Consider the following 16,563-nt stretch of genomic DNA (forward strand, 5'->3'; position numbering starts at 1 on the left):
AGAAAGGAGCCTTCTTATCATTAAACATCCATTTTCTATTATGCACAGAGGACCTGAATTCAAAGCTGTACCATATGTGAAGTTAGACAGTATAGTCTACTACAGGACTTTTATCCTTACTAAGTGATGCAACTTCATTTTCTAATAGTGTAATGTTCACTAGAAACTATTCCTCGTATATTTGGGTTGAATTTTTTGTGGATATTTTGATGCCTATTAAGTCAGAATTCATCGTATTGTTTCTATGTTTGTACTATCCACTTTTATCTTCCTTTTGGCTTTCCCAGTATTTTGTGTCATTGTAAAAAGACAATAAATTCCTTCCTGTATGTCACTACGTTTCTGAATCCTTTAATACGTTTTATTACTTTTGTCTTTTGAAGGAGTATCCTGTGTTCAATGTGCTAATTACAGTCTGGTTTGATAGTTATGTGTATATTTGTCTTCTTGCATTTTCCTTTTGCAATTAGTTAAATTACTTTTATACATTCTGTCTTCCATGGCTTTTAGGATTCTAGAATTGGTTGGTCATATGCAGGTATATACACCATTGATCATATGATGGCAATATACTGAACTTATAGAGTACTCCGTTGTAGAACTTGTAGATATGCGGTAGAACATCTTTCCATCTCAGATTTATGTTTGCTTTCATCATTACTAATCAGCATCTATTGACAGCTATATACATGTGTGATGTACAATTGCATTATTATATGCAGTTTTACTATATGTAGTTTATTCAAAAAATGTTCTTCTCACGTTTATACCCAGGTATTGAAAGGGTTTTCAGAGAATGTGATAGGAAATGTTTTACCTGCCTTACGTTCTTTACTGTGTATGAACATATGGATTCTGGTTAATGCAGCATGGAGGTACACCCAAGTGATCCCTGTACTCTGAACAGGGAGGCCAAAGATTGAAAGGTTGAGCTCAACCTGGGGTACTTAGAGACTTAACAATCTTCTGCCCAAAATCAATGTTAAATAATGTGGTCCTCTGTGAATGCATATCCAGTTTTGGCTTTTAAGTCATTATTTTCTCTTTAAATGTTTAAATTTAAGACTTCCACTAATATGGCTGGGGATATAGCTCAGCAGCACAAGTGCCTGCTTGGCAAGTGCAGGGTCCTGAGTAGGATTCCTGGTACCACCCAGAATAAAAATGTAAACAAAAAAGAATTCCACTAATAACATTAAATACTTATTTCTGATTAAAAGATTAATTGATCACAGGGTGTAGGTCTTTGACAATGTTGAGAGTATATTTGTACGAAATATTTGGTACCTATTTTAAATGAATGTGAGAATATTTCCCCTTTGTGGTATTTTTGAGTCTGCATATGCAATAGAGGTTTTTATTGGAGGGACTAAAGGAGTGGTTATAAGGATGGGTGGGTGGAAGCATGGACAGGTGGGTGGAAAGAGTATTAAAGGCAAAAAAGTGTGAGTAGAGTTCACCAAACCATTAATGGGACAAAAGAGTGAAGGAGAATGAGGGAGGAAACACACAAACAAAATGGAGACTTGGAGAGTTTTACACTTTTCTTGCTTTCTTCAGATGACTCTAATATATTCCATCAAAATCTCAAGACATTTGAACTCTGAAATGTAAGAATTTGTCACTATCGCCATCTGAAACAAACTTACGGAAATAGAACTGCCCCCCTTCTCTTCCCCTCAAATCTGCACAGCCCCAGCTCCTGGTATGAGTGACTCACCTGCTGACACAAATTCTCAGTCACCTGGGCTTTTAGCTTTCTTTCCTGTGTCTCCATTTCTGTATTTCCACATGTTTGGGCTTCTTCTCTATCTGGAATCTTCAGTCTGTCCCAATTTCCGCCCACAAACCACTTCCCAATGCTCTGAAACCATATGGTCAGGTGCAGTGACAGCAATGACTCCAGCTCTCTGCTTCCAAAATCTCTTTCAGTCTCGTCCTCATTGCTGAGACAAAATACTGAATACCTGCAATTTAAAGGAAGAGAGGTTTATTCTGTCTCATGGTTTTAGTTACAGGTTGGCAGGCTCTGATGCAGAAAGGCAGCACGGAAGGGCATGGCAGAAGAAAGCTGTTCAGCCACGGCAGGGAGGAGGCAAAGAGAGAAGGGAGAATCAGGGACAAGGACACAGACTCTCAGGTTAAGTCCCCAGGACCCCACCTCCAGCCAGGCACTACCTGATGACAACACATTTAGGTACCAAAATATCTGGGGATGAATCTCCTGATGAACACATGGCCCCATGATGTAGTCACCTTCCACACATAATACTCTGAGGGACAAAAAACAGAGACTGTGGGAAAATGGGGTGCAAAGAAAGGAAAATTTGTAGAGAAATCACTGGGTGTCGGAATCCTGTTAGGCCCTCTGTGCTCTAGTCTGCTGCGGCCCCCAGTACAAGACATCATTGTCCAGTTTGACACATTGCAAATGGAATATTTGAGGAGAAGAGTGTTTCATGAAAGTCACCCTCATACAAACCCGCCAGGACTGGATTCAGGTTCCAGCCTGGGCCGCTCCTCTCCCAGCCGCACCTGCACTCTCTTCCTGGCCTCAGACTGCTTCACAAGCCCCAGGGCTGGCAAGGAATTCCTGGCACAAAGCTGTCACTGAAAGCTATCAAAATCGCTTGAATGAAGCTGAATATAGAATCCCAGACTTTGAAGACAGCATGGCAGCAAGTGACCATGAAAGGAAGGATCTTGTAAAATCAACAAGGATCCAGGAAAAGTCAATACAACAGGTACAAGATGAGGTAAAGAGGAATAATGTACAACTTCTAGGATTCAATGAAACAGCACGAGACAACACAACTGACATAAAAAGAATATTTGCAGAAGTAATAGCAGAAAATTTCCCAAGCATGGAAACAACATGATGTACAGGTAAATGAGGCATATAGAACTCCAAATACCCACTACCAAAAGAAAACTACACCCAGACATGGAATAGTCATGTTCCCAGGTCTCCAGCAAAAGATCAGAATATTAAAAGCAGCTAGAGAAAAGAAACAGATTACCTATAAAGTAAAGCCCATCAGAATCATGGCAGACTTCTCAGCACAAACCATGCAATTGAGAAGAGCTTGGAGTAAACTATTACATGTCCTCAAACAGAACAGCTTTCAACCAAGAATGATGTATCCTGCCAAACTATCTCTCAAATTCAAGGGAGAAATAAAATATATTCACGACAAAGAACAACTGAAGAACTACATGAGTGCCCAACCAGCATTACAAAGACTACTAAAAAATATTCCAGAGAGAGAAAAATCTGACCACAATTTCAAGAACAAGAGTAGAAATGAAATGTCAGGAAGAACAATCAAGTAAACAGGTACAAAAAGTAAGACACCAACGCAAGTAAATAACATGACAATGATAAATGAATACATATTCCTTATAAGTATAAATGTAAATGGCCTCAATTCTCCAGTCAAAAGAAACAGACTGGCACAGTGGATTAAAAAACAAAATCCAACCATAGGCTGTATACAGGAAACACATTTCACTCAAAAGGAAATCCATAGACTGAAAGTCAAAGGATGGAAAGCAATGCTCCATGCAACAGGAACCCAGAATAAAGCAGGTGTAGCTATTCTGTTTGCAGACAATGTAAACTTCAAATTGACAACAATCAAAACAGATAAAGAAGGTCACTACATAGGTGTCAGGGGAAAACTGCAAGACGATGAGATAACAATCATAGACATCTATGCACCAAATGTGGGAGCTTCAAATTGTATAAGACAAATCTTAACAGGCATGAAAGCCCATATAATTAAGAACACGATTGTAACAGGGGACCTCAACACCACATTGACACAAAGAAATCGGTCAACTGGACAAAAAATAAGCAAGGAAATAACAGGTCTGAACCAAAGCTTTGAATAAATGAACTTAGTAGATGTATACAGAGTGTTCCACCCCACGACATCAGAATACAAATTTTTCTCAGCAGCACATGGGTCTTTCTCTACAATAGACAACATCCTAGTCCATAGACCATACCCTCCGAAATGCAAAAGATTTGAAATTATACCCTGTGTATTATCTGACCACACTGCAATGAAATTGGAAATTAATGACAAAAGGAACTCCAAAAACTCCATCAATACTTGGAAATTAAATAACAACCTCCTGAACAACCAATGGGTCACAGAAGAAATTCAAGAGGAAATGAAAAGATACCTACAAACGAATGAAAAAGTAAATAAAAGTTACTGGAATCTATGGGATGCATTGAAAGCAATCCACTGAGTGAAATTCCTACCAGTCAATTCACACATGAGGAAAACAATAAGAGAACAAATAAGTAGGTTAATGCTATATCTTAAACTTTTAGAAAAAGAAGAACAAGTCAGGCCCAAAGCCCAAAGAAGGGAGGAGAATATAAAGATTAGGCCAGAAATTAATGCAATTAAGTCAAAGAAAACCTTCCAAAAAGTAAATGAATCAAAGAGCTGGTTCTTTGAAAGAATAAATAACATTGAGAAACCCCAAGCCAACCTTATAAAGAAAAGGAAGGAAAGAACTCAGATTCACACACTAAGGAATGTAAAGGATGAAGTTGCTACAGATTCCACAGAAATTCAGAAGATCATTAATACCTACTTTGAAAATCTTTACTCCCGTAGGATAGAAAACTCAGAAGAAATGGACAGATTCCTAGACATGTACGAATTACCAAGGTTGACTCAAGATGATATCAAATTCCAGAATAAGTCCATATCAATTAATGAGATTGAAAATGTCATTAAAAACCTACCAACAAAGAAAAGCCCAGGCCCTGATGAATTCCCAGCAGAATTTTACTAGAAATTCAGAGAAGATTTAATACCAACCCTCTTCAAACTTTTCAATGAAACCGAAAAGGAAGTAGTTCTCCCTAACGCATTTCTGGAGGCAAGCATCATACTGATACCAAAACCAGAGAAAGACTCAACCAGGAAAGAGAACTACAGACCAGTCTCCCTAATGAATATAGATGCAAAGATACTCAATAAGATACTAGCAAATAGAATGCAGAAAATTATCAAGAAAATCATACATCACGACCAAGTTGGATTCACTGTAGGAATGGAAGGTTGGTTCAATATTGGTAAGTCTATAAGTGTTGTATGCCATATGAATGGAGCGAAAGACAAAAACCACATGATCATCTCAATAGATGCAGAAAAAACTTTTGTCAATGTCCATCATGTATTTAAAATAAAAACTCTACAGAAAATAGGAATAGACGGTCTTTATCTTAACATGATCAAAGCCATCTATGACAATCCAACAGCCACAATCATTCTCAGTGGACAAAAACTGAAAGCTTTTACTTTAAAATTGCAAGCAAGATGATGATGTCTGCTGTAAGCACTCCTGTTCAATATATTTCTGGAACCACAAGCCAGAGCAATAAGACAGGAGACAGAAATAAACGCAATAAGGATAGGAAAGGAAGAAGGAAAACTATCACTATTTGCAGAGGACATGATACTTTACATGCAAGACCCCCAAAACTGCACAAAAAGACTCCTTGAATTAATCAACAAATTCAGCAGTGTAGCTGGATACAAAGTGAACACCCAGAAATTGATAGCATTCCTATACACAAACAACAAACAGACTGAGAGAGAAATTAAGGAAACCATTCCTTTCACAATAACATCCAAGAAATTGAAATATTTAGGAATTAATTTAATAAAAAAAATAAAAGACCTATTCCATGAAAACTACAGTATTGAGCAAAAGAGACTGAAGAAGCGTTCAATAAACAGAAAAATATTCCTTGCTCATGGGTAGGAAGAACCAACATTGTGGAAGTGGCCATACATCCAAAACTACTGAACAGATTCAATGCAATTCCCATTAAACTATCATTAACATGACACACAGATCTCGAGAAAACATGCCTCAGTTCATCTGGAACCAGAAGAGACCCAAAATATCAAAAGCAATCCTGGGCAACAAGGACAAAGGTGGAATCACTATCCCTGACCTGAAGGTATACTACAAAGCTACTATCATGAAACCAACCTGGTACTGGCTAAAAAACAGACCTGAGGGTCAATGGAGCAGACTGGAAGAAAAAGCCACAACCAAAAACACACTCAGCCACCTAATCTTTGATAAAGGGGCCAAACAATCTCACTGGAAGAACAATAGCCTCTTTAATACATGGTGCTGGACAAATTGGCTTGCTACCTGCCAAAGACTAAAAATAGACCCAAGCTTATCACCATGCAACAAACTCCAGTTGAAATGGTTCACAGATCTCAATATTAAACCAGAAACACTAAATCTATGGGAAGAGAAAGTAGGTAAAAACCTTGAAGACATAGGGGTAGACAGAGAGTTCATGAACAAAAACCAAATTGCACATGAAACACTTGAAAGAATGAACAACTGGGATCTCATCCTACTGAAAAGTTTCTGCACATCTGAAGAAGTCACCATCAGAGTAAAAGGAAACCCACAAACTTGGAAAATTTTTAACCTCAGACAAAGGGCTTCTATCTAGAACATACAAAGAAATAAAAAATATCAACCTCCCCAAATTCAAAGACCCAATCCAAAAATGGACAGCTGAGATAAATACACACTTCTCAGATAAGGAAATACAAAAGGCATACAAATACATGAGAAAATATTCAACATCATTAGTCCTTTGAGAAATGCAAATTAAAACAACACTGAGATTCCACCTTACCCCAGTAAGAATGGCTAGCATTAAGAAATTAACCAATAACAAATGCTGGTGAGGCTGTGGAGAAATAGGAACCCTTCTCCACTGCTGTTGGGAATGCAGACTGGTGAAACCATTGTGGAAATCAGTTTGGAGATTCCTCAGAAAATGAGGTGTAGAGGACCCATTCAACCCAGATATTCCCCTTCTGGGTCTTTTCCCTGAACATCTAAAACCATCTTATCACCGTGAGATATGTGCACCCATGTTCATAGTAGCAAAGTTTGGAATTAACTTGCTCTTATTCGTCTGGAAGTTTGATGTGTAACATAAGTTTGCTTATTTGTGTTCATTGTGTTTTCCTAATGTGGGAATGCACTGTTATACATTTCACTATGAGGACTACTTTCATTACAACCCATGGGTTCTGGTAATTTGTATCTGCATTTTTGTTTGATTGTAGATAGTGTTTAATTTCTACTTAAATTTCTTCTGTGACCCATTGGTTGTTCAGGAGGATGTTATTTAATTTCCATGTGTTTATGGAGTTTTTGCAATTTCTTTTATTATTTAGTTCCAGCTTCATTGCACTATCATCTGATAATATGCATGGGATAATTTCAATGCATTTGCATTTACTTAAGCATGTTGTGTATGCAGGCATGGAGTGTATTTTAGAGAATGCCCCATGTGCAGCTGTGAAGAATGAGTATTCTAGTGTTGTTAGGTAGAACACTGTATAAATGTCTACTGAGTCCATTAGTTCACATGTTTGATTTAATTCTGCTATTTCTTTGCCGATTTTTTGTCTGGTTGATCTATCTCTTTGTGACAATGAAGTGTTAAAATCCCGCTACAATTGTGTTATTCCTTACTGATTTTTTACATCTGTTAGATTTGCCTTATATAGTTATGTGCTCCCACATTTGCTGAATATATATTTATGGTTGTTATCTCTTCCCCTTGCACTTTTCCCTCAACAAGAATATAGTGATCTTTTTTATCTCTTTTGATCACTGTTGTTTTGAAGTTCACCTTGTCTGCAGACAGAATAGCTGCTCCTGCTTTTTTCTGGGTTCTTATCGTTTGCAGTATTGTTTCCATCCTTTAACTTTTAGTCTATGGATTTCCTTTTGAGTTCAATGAATTTCTTGTATTCAGTATATTGTTGGATTTTGTTTCGTGATTCACTCTGCCAGTCTGTTTCTTTTGATTGCTGAATTGTGACCATTGACAGTAATAGTTATTAATGATGTGTATTGACTTTTCCTCTTCATGTTATTTTCCCACTGTTGGGTGTGTACTTTCCCCCTCTGTTTAACTGCTTACCTTGCTTAGTAGTTCTTTTCTATTGTTGGTCTTGAGATTGTGATCATTTTTATCTCTTTATATACTGTCTTTCTGTACTCTTTGTAAGATTGGTTTGGCACTCATGAATTTCTTCAGCTGATCTTTGTCATGGAAATATCTTATTTCTCCATCAATTTTGAAAGGAAGCATTGCATGGTAGAGCAATCTTGGTTGGAAGTTCTTTTCTTTCAGGACCTGAGTGCTTCACTCCAAGCTCTTCTTGACTTGATAGTCTGTGCGGAGAATGATGCCATGATTCTGATGGGCTTTCCTTCATAGGTGATCTGTTTCTTTTCTCCAACAGCTTTTAGTTACTCTGCACAATTTCTGGGATCTTGATTATTGTGTGTCTGGGTGTAGATTTGTTTGGGTTATGGATAATTGGGTTTCTATATGCCCCACTTATGTCTATATAAGGTTCCTGACCCATGCTTGTGAAACTTTTGCAATTACCGCTGTAAATAGTCTGTTTCTGCCACTCATGTTGTCTCCTGCACTTTCAATGACACTTATCAGCCTTATATTGTTTTTCCTGGCTTCATCTTGCAGCTGTTGAATTATTATTTGCTGTTCCTTCATTATTTTAAACAGATCTTTTCTTTCATGATCACTAGCTGCAAGGCTGTCTTCAAGTTCTAAGAGTCTATCTTCTGTTTCAGTCAAGTGGTAAGTCCAGCTTTCAAAGAAATTCTTAATTTCCTGAATGTCTCTTTGAATCTGTATCATGCATGCTAATTCTTTCTTATACTGTTTGTTCAAGGTTGCCATCATTTTTCTGTGCTACGGTTTTTTTTAAATCTATGTCTTCTTCTCATATGCCCAGCGATTCTTTCATTATGGTTGTCCTTTTTTTTACCTGAGCGATTCTTTCTGACCTGCTTTCCTCTATACCCTGATATAGTTGGTTCTTCACTTCAGTTGCTATTATTTGTGAAATTTCAGGTGTGTGACTTCCATGTTCTTCCATGTTGAAGTTTCCTGGAATTATTCTGTTTGGGGTGTTTGGCTGAGATTGCATTTTGCTTCTGCTTTTTGTTATTTTTCAATCTTTCTAGGTTTCAGGGAAATCAGGTTTGTTTCTGAGATGGCATTGGATGGCAGAGCCAGAGGACCTGGGAAAGCAGACGGCTCACCAAGGTTTCCTGAGGGCAAGGCCCCTCCTGTGCTGGTGGCAGGGTTGGAGCCAGAGGATCTGGGCTCCCAGGTAGCTCACCTAGGCCCTTTTCCCACCCAAGGCCCCTCCCAGTGTAGCAACAGCGGGTCAGAGTTGGAGGATTCAAGAGCTATGACAGCTCAACAAAGCTTCCTGAGACCAGAAGTAAATATTTTAATGGAAAGAGGAAAAGGAATATGAGAGGAGAAAAGGAAGAAAGGAAAACAAGAGGGAAGAAAATGTAAACAAAAGTTTTGTAAATAAGGAAGAGAAGAGAGTCTGAAAGGTGCAAGGCAGTTCAGAGAAAAAAGAAAAACAAGAAATATCATGCACAGGTACAAACTTCCTCTTATGACTGTGGTCAGTTTGTATATACGAAATGTACCAATAAAGTTAATTCAACATTTAGTACAATGAGACAGAGACAGAGAAAGAAAACGGAAGAGATGAGCCTTTTATCATGGGGTCATAAGGCCTATCTTTAATATTTCAATTTTCCTGACCTAGAGACTCCTGTGGAGATAAAGTTCTCAGAATGAGATCAAGGATGACGTATTCATTGGTCATATACAACACGTATGGCTCAGCGCTACCCTCAGCTGACCTACTATTGGCAAAGAAGGAAAGGCAGGAGAATGATGTGTACAGCTTCATGGTGCAACGGGGAAGGAAAGCCTTGATGAGAGCTCATTGGTGTCCTTGCAAAAATGTAAGGCAAATGCACAATCGTGGAGTGTCACGTGGTTGATCATGTGGTGCATATGTGATTCCCCTCCAATTATTCCTGAATTACAAGCAGAGGAAACAGGAATAAAATTGTCAGTGCAGAGTTGAACACTTGGGGCTGATGACTGCCCAGGTACAGTAGTATAGATCCTGGGGCTGGTTCTACATGTGCTGATCCATTTAAGCTCATGACTATCCTTTCATAATAAAAGTCTTATAATCAAGAAATGTGAATTCTTCAATTTTATTGTTCTTTATTACTGTTTTGGTTAGCTGAACCTGGGAAAAATGTCATCATTCTGTTTAGAATAGCTTGCTGATATTTTAGTGGTATGACACTGCATCTGTTAATCTGGTTTGAAAGACTGAAAGTCTTAATGACACTATACCTACTGGTTGCTAATAGGAAAGAAACTCCATTGATGTACATTTGGTATCCTTTATCATAACAATTTTCCTAGCTTACCACACCAAATTTTATATGTATTTTCTGGAGCTTATCTTCTTTGCATGTTTTCCTGGTATTCTTACTTCCTTTTTTGTATTATTGAAGGCGTCATTATTATTTCAGACCCCAGCCATCCATTGCTGGTAAACAGGATAACAGCTCAGTGCACACAATGACTGTGCAACTTCACTTCTGGTTGTCACCACTATTCTTCATCACTGCACTGGAAAATAGGCAGAATTTCTGCCTGAATTTCCTTATTCATGACATAAAATAATCCCAACACTAAATTCATCGATCCATGTAGACACCCAGCAACGAATGTGTATGGCCTCTGCCTATACCTGAACTCTGCTTATCCTGATTCACATCCTCAGAGGCAGCAGGGGACATGCATGTGAACTGGCATTTCTACATAGGGGCACAGAGGAGTGCTCTACCAGTGAAGGCACAGCCGATCCACCAAGGACAAGAGCTCTGTCTCCTCAAGATGCAGCAGAAGGGGTCCCAGCCCATCTTCCATGCATCTTGGGAGTCTGGGGTGGGCAGGAAATAGCCACAGTCTTCAGTGGTGTTGAAAAAGGAGAGTACTCTGCCCAGGCTTTCTTCCAGATGATGTTCCAGGGAGTGAAGAAGAGTATTTCTGATCAAACATCCTCTCCTGTTGTGTTACATGTCTTAATATATTGGAGAAATTATTCAAATTACTCATTGACTGAGTGATTTCCTGGATTGGTGTCAATATATACATTAGTATGCTTAAAAATTTAGGAATTCAATGTATTTTTTTGTGGGACAAGAGATTGAGCACAAGGTCTTGTGCATGTTCAATACGTAATCTTTAGTTAACTACTTCCTCAGCCATTTAAAAAAGTTACTATGAGCCAAAGTCTTCTGTGGTGTCTTCCTGTTAGAAAGACACAGACATATTGGATCAGGGTCTGCCCTAAAGACTTTCTCTTAATTTCTAAAGACAACCTATTTTTGAGTTAGGTCACATTCAAAAGTAACAGACTTCAGAGCTCATCGTTACACTTGAAGCACAGTTTCATCCAGATAATAGTCTGATCAAAATCAGAGAAGGCTTGAGTTTGGCAAGTCATATTTTTATGTGGAGGACTCAGCCAGATTCTCAAATAAGTTTGTGTTTTTACTTGGTACAACTTGCAATATATAGGTTAAGGGACATAAAAGCCTTTTATTTAAGAATATCTTTATACAATGTACTAAACCCAATATATTGTCAATAGATTCAATATGTTATCTTGCCATATCGTTATTATAAACATTAAAAAATCATTATCTTTTGACTGTTTGAAACTCTTTGAAGATTTTGCACTTACATTCCAACTTCATTTTGACTAGCTACTTTTCAAATGCGAATGAGGACATGAGTCCAACACCTTCCAAAAAGGAGAATAAATATTTTATCACAGTTTATATGCTTTAATTTTTAAGGTTTATCCTTACAGAAATCAGTGTTTTCTTCCATCTTTAACATGTCAATTATTGTTATCCTGTCAGAGTTTATAAGGCAATCTTGATACCTATACAATAAGAGAAGTCTAAGTGCACAATGAGGCTCAAACTTTGTCCTGGTGATTTAGATACTGACAGATACAAGATTCCATACATTGAACTAATACAGTGTTATTCAGAATAATCTACCTTCCCTGAAATTTCCACTGAATTTAGTGCCTGTAATGTTGCCTGCATTTCCCTGCTCCTCAAAAATTTGGATGATGGGAAATAGAGAAGTTGTTTTCAGCTTTGCTTGTCTGCTTTAGGGTGAGGGAAAAAGAGAAATTTACCACACACACTCATGCTCTCACAAAAGCTTAAGTCCTGGAGGAACTCAATTCTGTAGGACTTGAAATGGATTCTGACAGTATATTGAATCAAGGAATGAAGATACTTGAAAGCAGGAAACAGCAGGGAAGTAGGATAAAGTATACAGCTCGAAAAGGGCTTTGTATTTGTGCATGATGTTCCATTACTACTTTTAGTTTCCTGGCTGTAGTGCAATTATTTGTACCCCAAGCAATGGAGAGAATGTGTGGCTTTGAGTTTCAGCACATAGGCCTGTTTTGCAGAGAACATGGCTTTGCAGGGTGAGTTCTGTGGCTCCAACTCTCGACCCTGTGCCTGTCAGGTGATAGCTCTCAATCTCCCACCTTGGATGGCACAATGTCCAATAACTTTTGGCTGACCTTGAGGATTTTGAGGCTGTTTCAAGATAACCCTAACATTAAATCCTCTAGGGCAATGCATTTAGCAACACCTCTAATGGCATCTACAACAATGGCTTATTGAAAAAAACTTAGGAGCAAATCTGCCCAGGAGGAGGTGGCCCCTGGGACGTTGCCATCAGTGGAAGTGGATTAAATCATGGCAGCTTGGGGCTGAGAAAAAATATGCAAGCATAATTTCTGTGTTTTGCTTTTCTCCATGACACTAAACCTCAGGTGTAGAGCCCAGGGGCCTGTGGTGGCAAATTTCTCCAGGGACGTGGAGCAGGCACTGCTGACAGAGGCCAAGGCCTCAGAGTGTCCAATTGAGTCAGAAGCAATGTAAGTCTGACTCACACATACATATTTATTTACTTGGCTGTCAATGCAATTCTCCTCTTCACTCACCATAAATCTTTGCATACGCATATAAGATGTTCCTTTCGATTTTTATCTTCCTTTTCATGCAGCTTCCTGCCTTAGTGTGTACTTTTGATAATGAAGCCTGCCTTCACCGAAGGAGCACCAGTGTGCGCAAGGATGGAGACGTGGTGATTGGGGGCTTTTTCTCTCTTTATTACTATATCTACTATACTGCAATCTTTGAGATAAAGCCTACTACAGAATTCTATTACTTTCCGTAAGTGTCTTCTTCATTCATTGATTTTCTTTCTGGACATAGGATAGATAATGGTTACGGATCCATACTGCATTGATATTCTCTACAGTGCCACCTGTTCTGCCCCCTACATCTGCACAAGAGGCCTACCTATAAGTTTTGCCTCTTTTTATAGTTGGGAATAGGGGAAGAGGATATTCTTTCTGTTTATTTGTGCTTTGAGCTTCTCATTCTAAGTCTTGAAATCTGAGGGGGACCCCACGCTCCACCTTATTCCTTGGTCCATGACCTTCCTGCATGGCATTCAGTGATGTTCTTCATCTCAATTGAACACCTTGGATTAATTGAATGCTAAAAGACTATTGCCAAATATTCCCAAATAAAGTGAAGGGTTTGCTGTTTCTCTAGTTCTCTAACTATAAACTTACTTACATTCTTACCGATTGTTTTCTGATAATTCTACCGCTTTGGCTTGGAGAAACTTGTCCCTGTAAGCATTCAGTTACTATTTCAAATACATTTTAGGGTGCTCCAGGACTCCTGCCACTGCAAGCTGAGCCCAAAGTAAGCGGTAAATCCCCTGTGAGACTGTCCCCCACCAGTGTGTTTCTTGCTCACTTAGATGTGTGTATCTTTCCACTATTCAGATGCTATCTTATCAGGTCTCACACCAGACACATAATTAAAGAGTGTATTTTCCAAAGTGTCTGAGAATTCTAGCAAATGTCGTGTGCTTTTCTGAGGAAAGGAAATGTTAATGGAATAGTGATTGATGGAATCTTTTAGAAGATGCTGACCCAAAGTGCTCCTGTCACAGCTGGGCATATGAAGGGTGAAAATTATAAGCAGAAAGAGCTTTCTTGGTCATGACACACTGCAACAGCCTTGTTCTAAAGACTGCAAATTAGGATGCTTGGCAGACTACCTAATATGAGTAGAAACTCACTGTTTTCCTGGCCAGATCCCAAGGAGTTTCTTTCTCACCTGTCTAGCAGATGCAGGTGTTTGGTCCCTCAGGTACTTGGCCCAGCTTGTGGGGGCTACAGACTTTTTGCCTCAGGTCATGCATGAAGTTTGGATGCTGCCACTTTTGTGTTAACTGGTATTTAAGGGGCCTCACTGGTAGGACTTTGGGATCACATGAATAGCGAGGGCACTCTGCCGAGACCCTTCCCAAGCAGAACCCTGAAAACCCTATGAAGGGACCACTTAGCACTGGAATTGGCATTCTAGGTTTGGAAGGTCTTCCGACCTGGTGATGTAACTATCTCTGCACTTTCTCTTTCTCCTGTGTAATCATGAATGTGTCCACTAACAGTTTATTAAACATTATTTTGTTATTTTTAACTTGATGATAGAATCATGTCAGTATGCCCTTAATGCGCCTTTTTTTCCTATCATTTTCTAAAACGTGTGTTGTTACAGACGTGCTTAATACACAGCGCTTTATTCTGGGACCAACTACTGAGTGTTTCTTGTTTGTGACAGATCAGAAGTATTTTTGAGTATATGACATAGAGAACTCTGCTTGAAATCTCCTAAATCCTGTGGGAGGACTAATTATTCATGTCATTGTTTGATCACTGTAACAAGGACTTTATTTGATCGGGACATAACACTCAGTACACAATGCACTGCCGTGTGGTATGGGGAACTGGATTTGCAATGGTGGACGGGCTCGTGTGTGCCTAGAGTTAACAAGGAGCATGAAGGGAGGACAGTGAGGGTATCTGGCTAAATCCCCTGAGAGGGTTCTGAAGACAGCCCAGTGCGATCAGACATCACCTGAGTATAGCAGGTAATGCAAAAATGATCAGGGATCAAGCATTATCAGATTCCAAGCACAGTTCAACAATGTAGGTTCTATTTCTATTCCTAGGCGGAGAGGATAAGATACCTAGTCCTCTATTGTCCTCTGCTGTCCCCACATATGCCCAGAGAATCAGGCTGCTTTTGCAGTTGTGCCTGCTCTAGAGCCCTGCAGCATGAGCTCTGTCTGGGGCTGAAAAGAACACACTTGCAATTCCCAGGTACTATGCCCAGGCTGATGTATCCTCCAGGAACAAGGCTTTAGGGATCAGAAGAGAATTGCCACTCCTGCTAAAAAAGAAGGAAACAGGAAAGAACTTTTGAAAAATAAGTTCTACTTATTATACCTGCATAATTTGTATTCTTTTATCCATCATAATTTAACTCTCAACCATTTGGGGATGTTCCAAATTTTCTAATTAATTTCTCCTGTCAATTAAGGAGGGCAATAGGTGTGTGGTACTTAGAGGAATGCTCCTGAGTAAAGGTAAAGAATGTTGAAGAGTCAAAGGGTGCTACTCAAAGTTATATATTCTTTAAATTATCATATGTGAATCATCAAAGTGTGTACTGCAACAAAACAATGGGCATTTTCAAACAACCACTCAGGGAAGTAAGATTTCCTTAACCTTTACATGGGCCAACTGGCCTAAGATGAAGGTGAACAAATGGCATCATGTTGCTAAATGGGCATATCCTTTATTGACTTTTGGACTGATCATATTGTATGCATTACCTTCAGATAATGCAAACTGTATTAGATGACATTCTTCATCATTGTTTAATCTTAGGAAAGGTCTTCTAATTTGTAAAATAATATTTTGTATATTAAGGAACTGATAATATTGTTGACCAATATTTTAAAAATGGTTTAATAGGCTCTAAGCTTGTTGTAAACATTTTCACACAAATCATGCTTAAGCAAAAATAATTATGAACATTGAAGTTGGAGAAAAATTCCCATCATTTGCATTTTACTTTCACCCATTTGCAATGCATCTCAATGTATAATGTTGAAAATAGTTTTGTGTTAAGTTTATTATTTTAATGTTCTAAAAAATTATTTAGTATGTCTGGAATTTATTTTGTTATAAATGTGTGTATTCAATTTTAGTTTGTACAATAGCTTACCTTCCACTATGAATAACATAATTAAATATTGATGGAATTGGCATGGAAATCTTATAATAAAAGGATACATGATACTCAGCCTGATTAGATTAGACAGGCAGGTAGACAGATAGATAGGCAGATAGAGACAGATAGATTACCTTTGTTTAATCTGTCCCAATGATGCATCTGTTCGTTGCTTTTTCCCTCAGTAGCACTTTCCTTTTACGTTGTGAAACAGTTTCACTACCTTCATAGATTTCACAGATTTCAGAGCACTTCTGTAATATTTGTCTTTTACATAAAACTCTCTTCTTTCACTGTTTCTGAGCAGTGGCAACATTGATAGAATTTTTTATATTAACATGTATAAAATATATTTAGTGATTGTGCTTGTGATATGTTGTAAAATGTTGTATGTCTGTTAATGTTTCCCTCCTTTTA

The 16,563-nt window shown here is 38.4% G+C and overlaps 1 protein-coding gene across 1 annotated transcript in view; it reads left to right on the forward strand.

Annotated features, from left to right (window-relative positions):
• The window catches only part of LOC102015341 (vomeronasal type-2 receptor 116-like), a 131,480-nt gene that overhangs the window by 19,509 nt on the left and 95,408 nt on the right, over positions 1 to 16,563 (forward strand). Inside the window, exon 9 of the mRNA XM_013507204.1 lies at positions 9,653 to 9,682. Coding sequence (XP_013362658.1) covers positions 9,653 to 9,682 — 30 coding nt within the window. The remainder of the gene's footprint in view (positions 1 to 9,652; positions 9,683 to 16,563) is intronic.

The sequence above is a fragment of the Chinchilla lanigera genome, unplaced genomic scaffold, assembly GCF_000276665.1.
Source record: "Chinchilla lanigera isolate Chin_1 unplaced genomic scaffold, ChiLan1.0 scaffold00123, whole genome shotgun sequence".
Taxonomy (NCBI): Eukaryota; Metazoa; Chordata; class Mammalia; order Rodentia; family Chinchillidae; genus Chinchilla; species Chinchilla lanigera.